The 15,379-nt window shown below is 40.1% G+C and overlaps 1 protein-coding gene across 6 annotated transcripts in view; it reads right to left on the bottom strand.

Moving 5' to 3' along the window:
- shank3a (SH3 and multiple ankyrin repeat domains 3a) overlaps nucleotides 1–15,379 on the bottom strand; it is a 242,946-nt gene that overhangs the window by 77,825 nt on the left and 149,742 nt on the right. For all 6 annotated transcript variants that reach the window (XR_009649025.1, XM_060878260.1, XM_060878263.1 and 3 more), the window contains 3 exons: nucleotides 10,986–11,063; nucleotides 7,908–7,974; nucleotides 4,878–5,214 (listed from right to left, as the gene is read on the bottom strand). Coding sequence is in view for 5 of the 6 variants with exons in the window: in XM_060878260.1 (XP_060734243.1) it covers nucleotides 4,878–5,214; nucleotides 7,908–7,974; nucleotides 10,986–11,063 (482 nt within the window). In the remaining variant the exon portion in view is untranslated. The remainder of the gene's footprint in view (nucleotides 1–4,877; nucleotides 5,215–7,907; nucleotides 7,975–10,985; nucleotides 11,064–15,379) is intronic.

Here is a 15,379-nt window from a genome sequence, read left to right as displayed (position 1 = left end):
GAGCGGCTATGATGAGGAGAGATGGAGCTTTAGTACCTTCCTGTCCTATTAACCCTCTGACGTTGCAGTTATAACCACAAGTAGAGCGTTATAAATGGTTCAAGATTTCTTGCTTATTCGATTACGTCGTATAGATTATAATAAAACGATGCATTAAAAGAATTTCTCATGAGCAATCATTTATAATAATTTCTTTTTGAAAATCCTTTAAACACAAAGCCTTCTGGTTAACTGGCTGCAAATCCTTTGCCGTTTTTCCGGACATATCCTGCCGTTATTCCTATTTACATATCAAAACACACAATCGAGGGGGGGCACGGTGGCTTAGTGGTTAGCACGTTCGCCTCACACCTCTAGGGTCGGGGTTCGATTCCCGCCTCCACCTTGTGTGTGTGGAGTTTGCATGTTCTCCCCGTGCCCCGGGGGTTTCCTCTGGGTACTCCGGTTTCCTCCCCCGGTCCAAAGACATGCATGGTAGGTTGATTGGCATCTCTGGAAAATTGTCCCTAGTGTGTGATTGCGTGAGTGAATGAGAGTGTGTGTGTGTGTGTGTGTGCCCTGCGATGGGTTGGCACTCCGTCCAGGGTGTATCCTGCCTTGATGCCCGATGACGCCTGAGATAGGCACAGGCTCCCCGTGACCCGAGGTAGTTCGGATAAGCGGTAGAAGATGAATGAATGAATGAACACACAATCGAGCTCACTATCACAGCAGTCATTAAATTTTGCAGTTATTATAAGCTTTATAAAAATCAAGTCCATTTCCAAATGCTTAACTAATTTAAGCAGAATTTATCAATGTGTTAAAATGATTTTTCTTGACATATTAGACTGCAGCGTTAGTATAAAACCGCAGGCCAATATTCCATTTGTGTTCATTATTGTTTCCCGCTGACCCACGGGCAGTTGTGAGATTATTTTGAGTCAAAGCAGCTGGGTTGCAAATATATAAAAACAGGAGATGAATGCAGCTGTTATTCTTCCGATTGGCCCCAGAGAAAGTATGAGCGTGAGATTGAAAAACGAAGAAAAGAACTAAACTAAACAAAAAATACTGTCTGTGAAAGAAGACGCTTGTGCATCAACCAAAACATTAAAGGAAATAAGCTAGAACTGAGAGTAAACGAGTGCAAAGCATACGGTATTAGAGGGAACGAAAAACAAGAGCCTACTTTTTTACACAGAGATCACCTGCATCAGTTTCCATCTTATTTTATGCTGCCTTGAAGTCCTGAAGTCAAAAATAAAACGATTACGAGGTGAACACACATGAACTGCACCACTTTCTGACCCGATAAATAAGATGAAAACAAATAAAAACAATAAAAACCCGTTCTCATCTGGGTGACACCGGAGAGTGTGATTATAAATCATTTTCTTTCTAAAATAGAATAAACTAGAAAAGTAGAATAAATAAATCAAATAAATAAAAACAGCAAAAGAAAACAAATAAAAACAAAAAAGTAAGTTTCCTTACACTAGGCCATCCTTAAAAATATTCTTGTTTGCCATAACCCGACCGACCCTGTCAATTTAGGACCGACTCAATTTTTTATTTTTATTCATTTTTTTTGCTTTAAGTCCGACCGACTTCATTCATTCATTCATTCATCTTCTACCGCTTATCCGAACTACCTCGGGTCACGGGGAGCCTGTGCCTATCTCAGGCATCATCGGGCATCAAGGCAGGATACACCCTGGACGGAGTGCCAACCCATCACAGGGCACACACACACACACACTCATTCACTCACGCAATCACACACTATGGACAATTTTCCAGAGATGCCAATCAACCTACCATGCATGTCTTTGGACCGGGGGAGGAAACCGGAGTACCCGGAGGAAACCCCCGAGGCACGGGGAGAACATGCAAACTCCACACACACAAGGCGGAGGCAGGAATCGAGCCCCCAACCCTGGAGGTGTGAGGCGAACGTGCTAACCACTAAGCCACCGTGCCCCCCGTCCGACCGACTTGCCGGATGTAAATTTGCGTTAAGACAGACCATTTTTTTTTACTCTTCAAACAACTAATACAAAAGCAATAAAATAATATTAATTATATTTTAGTAAGTATTATAAATATATAAATTGTTTAGGCCTACATACAAACCAAGGCTACGTTCTTTCTTTTAAATAAAAACCCGTGACGTCATCTATGTTTACACTATTGGTTAACGGATGTCACACTATGGCCTGTACGTTCGCTTCGTCTCATCCTCTCATTCACTGTCAGAGTCAACGGTTCGCGCTTGGTAATGATGGCTGCAGCTGCAGTAAACAAAATGTTCGCGGTCACCGTTCAAACAAATTTGTTTGTGGTCTATATAGCCTGCATCAATATGAGGTTTGCAATGATGCGCCCGAAGGCACGGGTTGAAGACCCAGTCAGTGACGTCACAATATGTTAATTTGTTTAAATTCATACCTACGTAATCACCATCACCAAAATTGTACTTTTTTTTTTTACTGTTACTGCAAACCAAAATATTTTTAAGGATGGCCCTACTGAAATGTTTTCATCCCCAACCGAAACTACTTAAACACGCAGCCCATCATAAGACCTTGAGACAGCATGAGTCACACGTTCACACGTTCATGTGGTCGCTCAGACATAGTATTTACTGAAAACACTTTTAAAACGTAGGTTTGTCAATTTTTACGGCTCTCTGCTAATGCAAAGAAAAAATTTTATGGCAATGGCCTTTCCCCATGCCTTCTGAGTTGCCTTCGATGTAAAGCGGCAGACCTGCGTTATTTCAGATGGATTCATTTCTCCGGGTAAAATGCAGACGCTTTAAATATAACGTATAACTCAAACCGAATGAATAAAATTTCTTCTAAATAAAATGATCAATTGGACCTTTAAGTTTAGGAATGTTTGGAAAGAAGAGGGCCAAAGCCTCACACCTGACCCCGAGCAAGAAGTGAGTGGGCGGGACTGACAATACTATTAATTACACACTCCCCTGGTCCCCACACTTACCTTGGGGAGAGACAGGTGGACACAGCGAGACACAAGGCAAATAACCAGAAAGAGAGAGAGAGAGAGAGAGAGAGAGAGAGAGAGAGAGAGAGAGATGATGATATGATACCATTGCAAATGGACTCACCCCGTGGGCAGAGGCACTTGCATCACATTTATTAACACATGCAAACAGAGCTACACACCCCTCTGTGGTCAAGATAACAAGTGCCAGTGGTGATGATTCTGAGGGGACAGTGTATCAGCACACACTGACAGATGGACAAGTAGGACAGAACACAGCGAACACACCCCTCAGGACCTCACTTTGTGTGTAAGTGTGAGACAGAGAGAAAGACAGAGGCTGTTAAATGCTCCTCAATATACCAACAATGTCAAACAATTTGAAAGCTATATAACAGACTGTGGGGTCAAGGTGTAAAAAAAAAAACAACAACACGTTGTCAAAGTGACGCTGACTACTAGCGTCCATGCTAACTCCTAAGAATTCAAAGTGCTTCTTGTTTACACACAACGTAGTATGAAGAGCTCGGGTTTCAATTTAAAGCGTTTCATCCCCCGTGCTGAAATAACAAACATTTATAAATTGCAATACCCACTCGTCTCTGAAATCACATCAGTCTCCCTAACCGTAATCCTCCTGCAATAAATACAAACACGAGACTGAAGACTATATTGCAGCAAAATCCAATAACGCACTATAACACACGGCTCACTCAAGAGTCTACCCCGCAATGCCATACAGTTCAGGCCTGTCTCATTTCAATGTGTATGAAAGTACAATAACAAACAGGAAGCAATACAGACAGCGCAATGTGCTGTAGCACTAGGGTTCCAGGACAAATCTATTCATGTAAATTATACAACTTAATATATGATTAAAGTATAGAGGGCAGTTAAATGTCAATCAGATCTATGATTTTGATATTCACATTGTCGGATGAGTATGATGCCACTTTTTTGCCACTTCATATTAAAAGGTTTATGTGGAACAGGACCGTAATCTCAGTGGAAAATCAGAGCTTTCAGAATGTAACAAGTCAGTGTTATTGTGTCATAAAATATACGAGCCAATAATAATTCAGTATGCAAATACAAGCCATACGTCAAATAAGACCTTATGTAGCCAGTAAATACAGGCCTTACTGTATGTAGGATTCAGGAAGTTTATAATTTGCTTATTCACTGAATCTGGATTTGTTTTAATTGTATTATGACTTTTTAATATAAGGGCCTTTTTACACCTGGTCACTTCATGTGTTTTCTCTGATCCGATAGCTATCTGATTTGTTAAAACTGTTCCATTTACATGAGGCCACATAAATGCGTCTCGGCGAATCGGATATCAATCCGATCTTTCTACTCCCGCCCAAAATGCAATTATATTTGACCTCATTTCCGGGGTAATTGAAACGGAACACGCTTTGGTGTATGCGGTTTTCAGAATGCAATCAAAAAGAAGACGAAAAAACTTTACGAAGTTTATGCTACCAAAAACAGTATTTACATTTATTTGTTTCTGGCACGATGCACGACTCGTGAGTCACCTGCGAGTGACGTACTTCCGTTTGGGAGGAGTATAGCGCTGACGTATGTGGCTTGAACAACCACATTCATTTACACCTGTCCAGTTTCATCTAAAATGCGTCCCAGACCACCTCCTGAAGTGGTTTGAACGATCGGATTTATATCCGTCTCGAAAACGTTTCGAAGGGCATTTAGACCTGGTCTTTTTACGATCGGATAGCTATCGGATCACGAAAACGCATGAAGTGACCAGGTGTAAAAAGCCCCTAACTGGGAAGCAGTTCAGGAATTGTCTTTAACTTTAATCAAATATCCTGCAGTAAGTTTTTTACTGTAAATATAAGTAGAGATTAGTCGCTCACCTGAGACGGCCACGCCCGTGTGTGTATGTGGGGTGTCTGCGCAGGACAGGAGGATCAGGTTCCTCGCTGACGCGGTGCAGAGAAGGTGAGCGTGAGTGGGAGGAGCGGGAGCTACCGGTGCTCTGGAGGCTACCATCGGCTGCTGCCTCCCCTCCGGCGGCAGCCAGAGGGGGCAGACTGCGCAGAGAGGGTACAGGAGAATGGGCAGTACCCGTCTCTGCCCCGTTCAGATTGTTGTCAGAGGCGGAACGAAGCAGGTTGCGTGATGAGGTCAGAGTGCCACCTCCTACTATCACACGCCGGCGGTTTGTGTAGGAAGGCGTTTCCCTGAAAGGCACTGAGAAAGAACGCACACATTTCACTCAGAATGGATCAGCAAACAGAGCACACTGTATGACAGAAGGTTAGGCAGAGATAACAGTCATTAAATTGGGAAAACATATTTATCAAGAAAGGGCCGGGTGAACTGCACAACAGCAGAAAGCATATTATGCACATAGATCATATGCAGGTCACTGCACTGATATGAAATATAACATCATAAAAAAACACTTCATGTTGCTTGCTGAAGAAGATGAGCTTATCATCTCAGTCTCTCTTCAACTGTGCACATCTGTAGTCTGCTTGGTAACGCAAATGTTAACCATAAGCCATAACATCATGAAAGTGATCATTGAAATTATTTCAATTTATTTGTTAATTGAACCATATTCAGCTTTTTAATTTAAATAATTAATTACGGTTGAAACAACCACACTGGTAGGCTGGTGAATTTAACAGAGATCTATTGAGACTTTGCATGCAGGTAACACCCAGTTGTGGTACTTTTCCAAGCAGCTGACACAAAAGCCCACAAGAGCTACACGATTGTATAGAAAGTGTTTTTGAGTACTGTAGTATTACAATTTCCCTTCACTTCACTGACAATGCTCCTGTGAAGAAGCTGAGCTCCCTGGAGACATGGTTTGAAAAGGTTGGAGTGGAAGAAATTGAGTGTCTTGCACAGAGCCCTGACTCTGACTCAACCGCACTGAACACCTCCAGGATGACCTGGAACACAAATCCCCAAAGTCCTGCTCCAGCATCTAGTAAAAAGCCTCTTCCCAGTAGAGTAGAGCTTATTATAGCAACAAAAATGGACTAAATCACATCGTTTATCATGTTTTTAAGTAATTAACCAATTACCTTTAACACCCACTTCCTTAAAAAACTTCACCTTTAATTGTTCTTAGATTCTTTTATTACAACTGACCTTCCTTTAGTTGTCCATACAATATCCATAATAGCTCTTCTGGCTTTTCACTTTAATATCGATGATTTAATATAGAGGAATATTATAAAGAGCGCCTGCATTCATACTTTTTTAGCTGTTAGACTGTGATAGACAGCAGTAGAGATAACGGAGAGCCTATCGTCCTTACTCAGTTGTACTACTGTATTCTGGATGAACTTAACATTTCGATTGGTGGCGTATTTTTCACTGTAGGTTAAAAACCGAAGACGTTACCTGAAGACGTTAACCCTAACAGTATGAAAAAGCAACCGAAAATTTTACGTTTCGTTGTCATAGCTTGTGTAAATATTACATTTATTGAAGAACTTACCTAATAAATAAAGAAGAAATAAACAAAAACGCCACACAGCATGCAAACGCAGATGAGCAATTTGTTCTTGGTATCTGAATTCTGCAGTAATGTCTCCCGAGGCCACATAGGAACTGAAGATATATACTCAAGGCCTCTTGCTGTAAAATGGGTTTAAATCTACCTTTACACATCATCCATTCTTAGTGAAAAGGCCAAATGCCCAATCACACACACACAGACCCTTCACTCTTACTCACTGTCCCTTACCTTACACCCCCCCCCCCCACACACACACACCCTCGACAAAATAGAGATTGAGAGAGCAGTGCAAAAGAGATCTAGTGCTGAGTCCAAAAGAAAAAGAGCTGAAGGAATGAAGCATCATTCAAACCGAATGATGAAACACCATCTTCATGCTTGTGAAAGGTTACGTGTGAAGCTTTTCTATGTTGTCCTGTTGCTTTTAAAGATCATACTCCCATTCTCGGAAGACGTGCATACAGTTCATGAGCTTGAATGCCGTAGCACCATGATATGATCCTTTAATTACAGCACCGGTGGCTAAAACGATGCCACGCGATGGGTTTGCTGTGCTACAGTGAAATTAAATACCTCAGTATTTTTCAACCTAACCTTTACCATGTCCGTATGTGCGTTGTCTGTAACAGAAGTAAACTGAAGTAACTGAACAAAAGGAAGGAAAACAAAACGTCTCACGTAATAAAAGTCTGCGGACAGTTATTGGGACATCAGCTAATGTTTAGCAAAACATGTTAAATTAGTCACAAAGGTATTTGTAGATAATTTGTGTAAATTCCTACTTTTGGAGATGGCGCTATTTTCTTAGAGAACTTGGGAAAGTGTAAAGCTGTGATCACACCAGATTTTTCCTGATAATTTTTATTCATTTCTCTTACATTTTATTTATGTAGTGCCATTTTACCTATATCAATGGACTACTGCAGCTTTACAGAAATCCAGATGTGGATTTAAAGCCCTAACGAACAAGCCAGAGGTGACAGCTGCAGAAGGAAACTTTTTGAGACAAGACGAAGAAGCCTTAAGAGAAAAAAGACTCGAATGAGAACCCGTCGTGTTCTCTACAGAGAAGTGACTCTAATATACAGGTGTACAACAATAAACACAAAGAGTACTAAGTGTTTTTAAGGACATTTATAAGAAAAGTCAGTAGTTCTAAGTTTAGAGAATTCAGGTGGGTTTATGCACTGAGATTTTTCATAAACGTAAATTTAAGTTATAAATCCACGGGTACAAAAAGCTCTAAGAGGAAGTTTAACGTTATTACGTCAGCTTATACAACCGGAGTGACCTTATGCTATATAGCCTCAGTGCTGAAAATTAGGACATAAGCATAAGAAGAAAAATACAGTAACTACAAAATGAAAAAAAAAAAAAAAAAAGTAAACACAGTCTGTCCACTCACCAACGTCTGATGCTTTGTGAACTTTTATTATTTCTGCCAGGTCAAAATTTCCAGCTATAATAGCCACCTAAAGAAAGAGGATGAGACATTTCAATCATGGTTATGATATTTATTTCCCAACTGATTATCCAGTCACCAACATGTTCACATGATCACACTTATAAATATGTTGCATAACAACTACTTTACTCGACAACACAAGACTAATGTGAAACTGTCGTTAATTAGAGCGCCGCACACTGAAACAGGGGTCGAAGAGTTTGAGTGCACATACAGCTGGAGTTTAGTGTTGATACAGAGATATAATGGAGTCACATTAATGATACATGAATCAGTTAGACAATTAGCATTCTCTCTCTTTCTCTCTCTTTCTCTTCGCTACTCCCGGCCTTCCTCTCTGTCTTCTCTCTGTTTTTCTGATTAGCTTTTCTCCATTACAGAGCTGCATCAGCCTTTGGCAGCTGTCTAATGGCTCTGTGGGTACGATTGCCTTCTCTTCCTTTGTGAAATCAAGTTAACTTTGAGCTGTGCTGGAAGTCTCTGTCAATCTCAATTTGTGTGGAGGAAGCAGTTTCTCTAAATACAACTTGTAGAGTGACACATAATAACATGAGTATTGTTTTGAGGTGAATCTTTACATATCATCTGTGGCAAAGCTGGACTTTTGGGAACTCTTCAAATAAAAAAGGATTCAACTTAAAGGTGGGGTCTCCGTTGTTTGAGAAATGCTTCAGAAAACCGCGTTGGGCCGCCAAACAAAACAAAAACAAAACTAACGTGTAGCCAGTGAGCAGAAATGAGTCTTGTCAATATGGGTGGAGAGAGTGTTCAGTGCGCATGTGTGACATTAGCAGAAAGCGGTTTTAACATTGACATGAAGGATAAAAACAAAGAAAGAAAGCGAAGAAAGGCTTACGATAAATCAAGAAGTAGGACTAACAGAATCTATCAATTAAAGTTCAGAATATTAAATCAATCAATACATTTATTGATAAAAATATACCCTCGGTCAGCTGCCCCAAAAGGTTCCGCCATAATACTTGGGTTATACTTGTCTGGTGTATGTGTGGGGCGGAGCTATCAAAGAAGGGGTGGGACCCATTTGGGTTAGGGGCTTGTTTGTTTTGGTGATTTCAATTGTCAACATTGGCTTTCAAACAACGGAGACCCCACCTTTAAACCGCCTGCTCCGCTGTCATAATACTACTTAATAATCATTTCAATTAAGCCTGAGTTTCTTACTTTTTGCGTCTAGTCTCTCAGTGAGTCCTGCCGATTTGCTGAAATCTAAGCATTCAAGTTGATTTCCATGGTCTAAGTATTCGCTCTTTATCCTGATCAGGGTCACTGTGGATCTGGAGACTATCCCGGAAACACTGGATGTGAGCCGGGAATACACCTACACCATCCGTCTCAGGGCTACTTGTCTAATACATTTTATTTGTTTCTAGCACTAACCAGGAAGCTTTATTCTGTTTCTCGCTGAACAGTTGGATGACTTGACCAACATTACATGAAACAGAAAGGTAAGACTTCACTTTAGAGCATTTTATTATTACATCAGAAACATTTGGAATGGTGAAACTATGGTGAAATCCTTGGTGAGTTGTGATGCCTAAAGGAAGCCTGACCATCTTTTTTGGTATACGTCTTTTTAATCCACTCATGTCAGTGGACAGTGATGATCTGTACCATTCTTTCTATATCATTCTTCTGTATCACAGGTTGTACCATGTGACTCTCAACTCCACTTGGCAATTCCACGTGCATTAGCGATGTCGTGTGCAATATTTACTGTCACTGTTGTTCTTAATGTATAATGCTGCATGTATGTAAATATTTTTTATTTCTCGGGTAAATAATGTTCTTCTAATAAATAACTTTATTTAATGGTTAATACAGTTCTTGTCTTATCTTATATATTCCACATCACAGTATTATACACAGTAAAGTATAATTGACAGAGAGAGGGGACTCGAGTCATATGACTTGACTTGACTCGAGTCAGACTTAAGTCGCAAATTTGAGACTTGTGACTTGCTTGACAAATATTAAAAAAGTCTCGACTTGACTTTGACTTGACATTCATGACTTGAGACTTGACTCGGACTTGAGTTAAATGACTCAGAGATGTCGGGCTCGACTTGACTCGAGTCAGACTTAAGTCGCAAATTTGAGACTTGTGACTTGCTTGACAAATATTTAAAAAAGTCTCGACTTGACTTTGACTTGACATTCATGACTTGAGACTTGACTCGGACTTGAGTTAAATGACTCAGAAATGGGGGACTCGACTTGACTCGAGTCAGACTTAAGTTGCAAATTTGAGACTTGTGACTTGCTTGACAAATATTAACAAAAGACTCGACTTGACTTTGACTTGACATTCATGACTTGAGACTTACTTGTGACTTGCACATGTGTGACTTACTCTCACATCTGAAAATTGATAATTAAATGTGTCAAGATTCCTCTTGACGTATAAACAGTGTGTATTGATGGTAAGAAACCATGTGTTTCTGAATTTAACCTTCAAAACTACTTCATCACTATTTATTAATAGATGTCCCAATAACCCAGACCATTTCTTTAGACTATACAGCTATCATATGTGTACGATTAAATAACCATTGTATATGGACTTTACATTGAGAAAGCGATATAAACAGTATTTAATGGTCTCCCCGTTCTGCCACCATACGGGTGGATGGTGCTGGTTTATCGCAGGTGAAATTCATGAGAGATTGAGGGAACTGACAGTAACTATTATCATTACTTAGATTTACAAAGACCAGGCATATACTGTATGATATTGATGGGTTCAGCGCAAACATTTCCTGTGGTGTCAAAGGTTTCATTTTTTAAGGCTTTGTAAATCTCGACAGATGAATAAACACTTGGTTTATCCACAGCAGCCTACAGTCAGATTATCTAAAAAATGCCATTCAAACTAAATGTCTTGATCCCGTTAAAACCGTCTCTATAAAGTCTCGCAGTTAAAGCAACGGCCCGTGAGAGAAAGTGTAAGGTTAAATACGGCTGAGCGGATCGTGCGTACGCTGAGACCTGTGCTCTCACCTGGAAGGCAGTTTGGCTGTTGTAGTTCTTTATCTCTTTATTCGCTCCTCTGAACAGCAAAACACGTGCACAGCTATCCTAGAGAAGAGAGAGAGGGAGAAAGAGGGAGAAAGGAAGAGAGGTGCTATTATGGCACTGCTTTAATGTCATTCTCCGGGCAGCGTTGGGTGGAAGTGAGAATTTAAAAAAAAAAAGATGAAAAAAGGCCAGGAACGAGCGTACACCTGACCACACAACGTCGCAATCTCTTTCACAGTCTGTCAGCGTCTCACACACACACACAGACAGACGCACACACACACAGGGTCTAGACGTGTTTAAAGTAAGCTTGAGTCTGCTGGGGTTTGTGTCCTACTTTCTGTAAGTGTAGTGGTTAGTGTGTAAGATGAGTAAAGCTTTCACACCTTGTGATGTGCTGAAGAGGCTCCCTGTACTTAAACACAAATCATGTGCTTTCTATCTTTCAGCTCTCTGTCTGTCTCTCACACACACAGTCTGACAGACAGACATGAGCTCTCTCTCTCTCTCACTCTCATTTTCACACAACACAAACACACACTCTCTCTCTCTCTCTCTCTCTCTCTCTCTCATTTTCACACAACACAAACACACACACACACAAACACACTCTCTCTCTCTCTCTCTCTCTCTCTCTCTCTCCCTCCCTCTGTCTCTCTTTTTCACACACACACAAACACACACAAACGCACTCTCTCTCTCTTTCACACACACACAAACACACACACACAAACTCTCTCTCTCTCACTCTCTCTCTCATTTTCACACAACACAAACACACACAAACACTCTCTCCCTCCCTCTCTCTTTTTCACACACACAAACACACACAAACACACACACACACACAAACACTCTCTCCCTCCCTCTCTCTTTTTCACACACACACACAAACACACACACACTCTCTCTTTTTCACACACACAAACACACACACACACACACACACACACTCTCTCTCTCTCTCTCTCTCTCTCTCTCTCTCTCTCTCTCTCTTTTTCACACACAAGCACACCCACACTCTCTCTCACTCTCTCTTTTTTACACACACACACACACACACACATACACACACACACAAATCAAGAGTTCATGCTCTCCAGATGGGCAGGACTTAATTTCACTACGCTGTTGACATGTGCACTTAATGAATCACAGTGTTTTTGTGTCTGTGTATAAGTGCATGTCAGTCATGTATGAAATACTGTATATGTGGATTTGTCTAAAAAGGTTTTGAAAATCAATATGTCATTTCAGCAGACTGAATTAACAGAGTAATGATCGGGTTGCTCGATCACAGCCAGACTCTAAAAACCTGCAATCTCTCTCTCTCTCTCTCTCATTTTCACACAACACAAACACACACACACACAAACACACTCTCTCTCTCTCTCTCTCTCTCTCTCTCTCTCTCTCTCTCTCTCTCCCTCCCTCTGTCTCTCTTTTTCACACACACACAAACACACACAAACGCACTCTCTCTCTCTCTCTTTCACACACACACAAACACACACACACAAACTCTCTCTCTCTCACTCTCTCTCTCATTTTCACACAACACAAACACACACAAACACTCTCTCCCTCCCTCTCTCTTTTTCACACACACAAACACACACAAACACACACACACACAAACACTCTCTCCCTCCCTCTCTCTTTTTCACACACACAAACACACACACTCTCTCTTTTTCACACACACAAACACACACACACACACACTCTCTCTCTCTCTTTTTCACACACAAGCACACCCACACTCTCTCTCACTCTCTCTTTTTTACACACACACACACACAAATCAAGAGTTCATGCTCTCCAGATGGGCAGGACTTAATTTCACTACGCTGTTGACATGTGGACTTAATGAATCACAGTGTTTTTGTGTCTGTGTATAAGTGCATGTCAGTCATGTATGAAATACTGTATATGTGGATTTGTCTAAAAAGGTTTTGAAAATCAATATGTCATTTCAGCAGACTGAATTAACAGAGTAATGATCGGGTTGCTCGATCACAGCCAGACTCTAAAAACCTGCAATCTCTCTCTCTCTCTCTCTCTCTCTCTCTCTCTTTTACTTTGATAAGATCACTGCTTAGAAACAGAACTCGCATCTCTATCTTTACCCTATTAAAGTTGAGGCAGATGCGATTAGACAGTTCATCCCATTCTTTTACACTACATACAGTATAATGTGTTAAATCTGTGTAGTGGTCACTATGTAAACAATAGGCAGTAAGTGACCTCTACTGGTGAGAGGAGGAATGATGGTACTCTCATTCTCTGCCCTTCACTCTAAATGAATGTTTAATTACATTAACAGAGCTTCTGAATAATGTATGAAACATTTCAGCAGCTTAATTCTCCTAACTAAAAACACTAATGAAGCTCGGCTTGACTCCCTGTCGTTGTTAGTTTCACTTCAGTGGTGTATTTTCTGGTACAGGTCGTGCAATTAGAAGCCTGTGAGTATAAGCTGACAGAAGTAGAAGGTAGGAGCAGTGTGTATACAGCACTGTGTTTTTGAAGAAGGGTTTGTCCACACACACACACACACACACACACACAAAAACACACACACACATGTTTTGGACGTGATAGAAGTACCGTATAATACAGTTATTTTTCTTTTTTCTTCTAACTGGCTATCAGAGCCTGTAAAGAGAAGAACACATATTAAATTAAATCATTTCTTTCTAACTGTCTGAGCCACAAAAAATAAAATCAGATTTTAAAAGAGCGGATTAAAATGCGACAGCAGAATGAAAGCATTTATGATTATGAATTAAACTTGCTCACAGAAACCCAATTAGTTTAGTGCACCAGCTAGCAAAAATGTGGATATTTAAATAAATATCATTTGTATAAATGTCAGTGTCGTATGAATGACGTGTATAAATGACTTTGTTCTTCCATATAGGGACCTAAAAACACACCCACACAAAGCTGCTCTCGCTTGTAAATGACAGAAACAGATGAGCCTGGTCAAGCAAAACACTGACGAATAAGATCTAATTATTACTGTATACATTTAAATAATGAACCTAATATTTGAATGTTTTAATTTCTTTTCTCTAATGATGACACGGATTGTATTAACTGAATATATCTGTCTGATTTTGTTGGTGTTAGAGTGCTGTTTTTCTCTCTTATTGATCAGTTTGTACATGTGACGTTAGTGAGGGTCAGATCGAGTGTAATCTCATTGCACTGAACTAAATGAAGAAAAAACACCAGTACTTCTATACAGTACAGTGAACACACACTGATACGCACTCACAGCTACACTCACTGGTCAGCAAAGATCGAGAAACATACAGCAAAATGTTGTAATGGGAAACACGTCAAACTCCTTTTTACATCCAATACGTCTTGGAAGGTTGTGATACACTCCGGAGTGGTTTGTGGTCGAATGTTTTTGTTCTTTAAATGATAAAGTAGGTGGATATCCAACTGTCAGTCTCAACGCTCCGTTCGAAGACGGTGATTGAGAAAGCCGTGAAAGATACCTGACCAAATCCAGCTTTCTGTTACACACCATATAGTGCACCTGATCATGTAAAATGACCTCATATTTGTTGTATTTGTTATACAACTATAAAAAGCAATCACTGATATAAAGATTTCTATAAACTAGTGTCCCAAATGGATACTTTATGGATCCCTTACAGTTGCTTAAAGGCATCCAAACATAAATCCGTCGAAAAGGCGTTCGCTCGGTTCTGCGGTTATTTTTGCGGCTGTTCTCTACACCTGTAATTCAGACACCCACTCTTTGGCCTTTTTCGGAACACTTTTAATTGCTTCATATGGTTTAGAAATCACACAGACTAATTTTATAGCTGATACATGCTGTTAATTGGTAATTAACCTGATAGAACTGACTTATGCAGCTGTGTTTGTAATTGTGATTTAGTCACCTCACAGTCAGGGTCCTTCCTCATTTGGCTTTTGCTATTTTGTCTGCCCTCTTTATTGTGACAGATAATACAACTCAAACTGGAACTACGCTGTCAGTCAAAAGTCTCTGAACATCAGTAGGTTTATTACGGTTTGATTACTATCGTTGGTGCTGCAGAGCAAATAAAACGAAACAGAATACAATAAATAACTGGTGTGCTTTAAAGAGTCTAATTAGAGTGATAAAGACTTCTGGTTAGATTGGATGTAGACTGGGTTAATAAAATAAAGACTTTTCTAATGTTCTCAACTCACTAAACATCATAAACAACTGATTTTACAGATTTTTTTAAAAATGAAGTTATTTAAACATTAATGCTGTTGCTAGACTAGTAGTGCGTATGATGATAAACTACAAAATAAAGTACATTATGTACTTTATTTACATTGAAAGCAGCACTTCAGTCGGTAAG

The sequence above is a fragment of the Tachysurus vachellii genome, chromosome 9 (assembly GCF_030014155.1).
Source record: "Tachysurus vachellii isolate PV-2020 chromosome 9, HZAU_Pvac_v1, whole genome shotgun sequence".
NCBI classification, from domain to species: domain Eukaryota; kingdom Metazoa; phylum Chordata; class Actinopteri; order Siluriformes; family Bagridae; genus Tachysurus; species Tachysurus vachellii.
The sequence above is the reverse complement of the archived record's forward strand: the minus strand, read 5'-3'. Positions and strand labels throughout refer to the sequence as shown.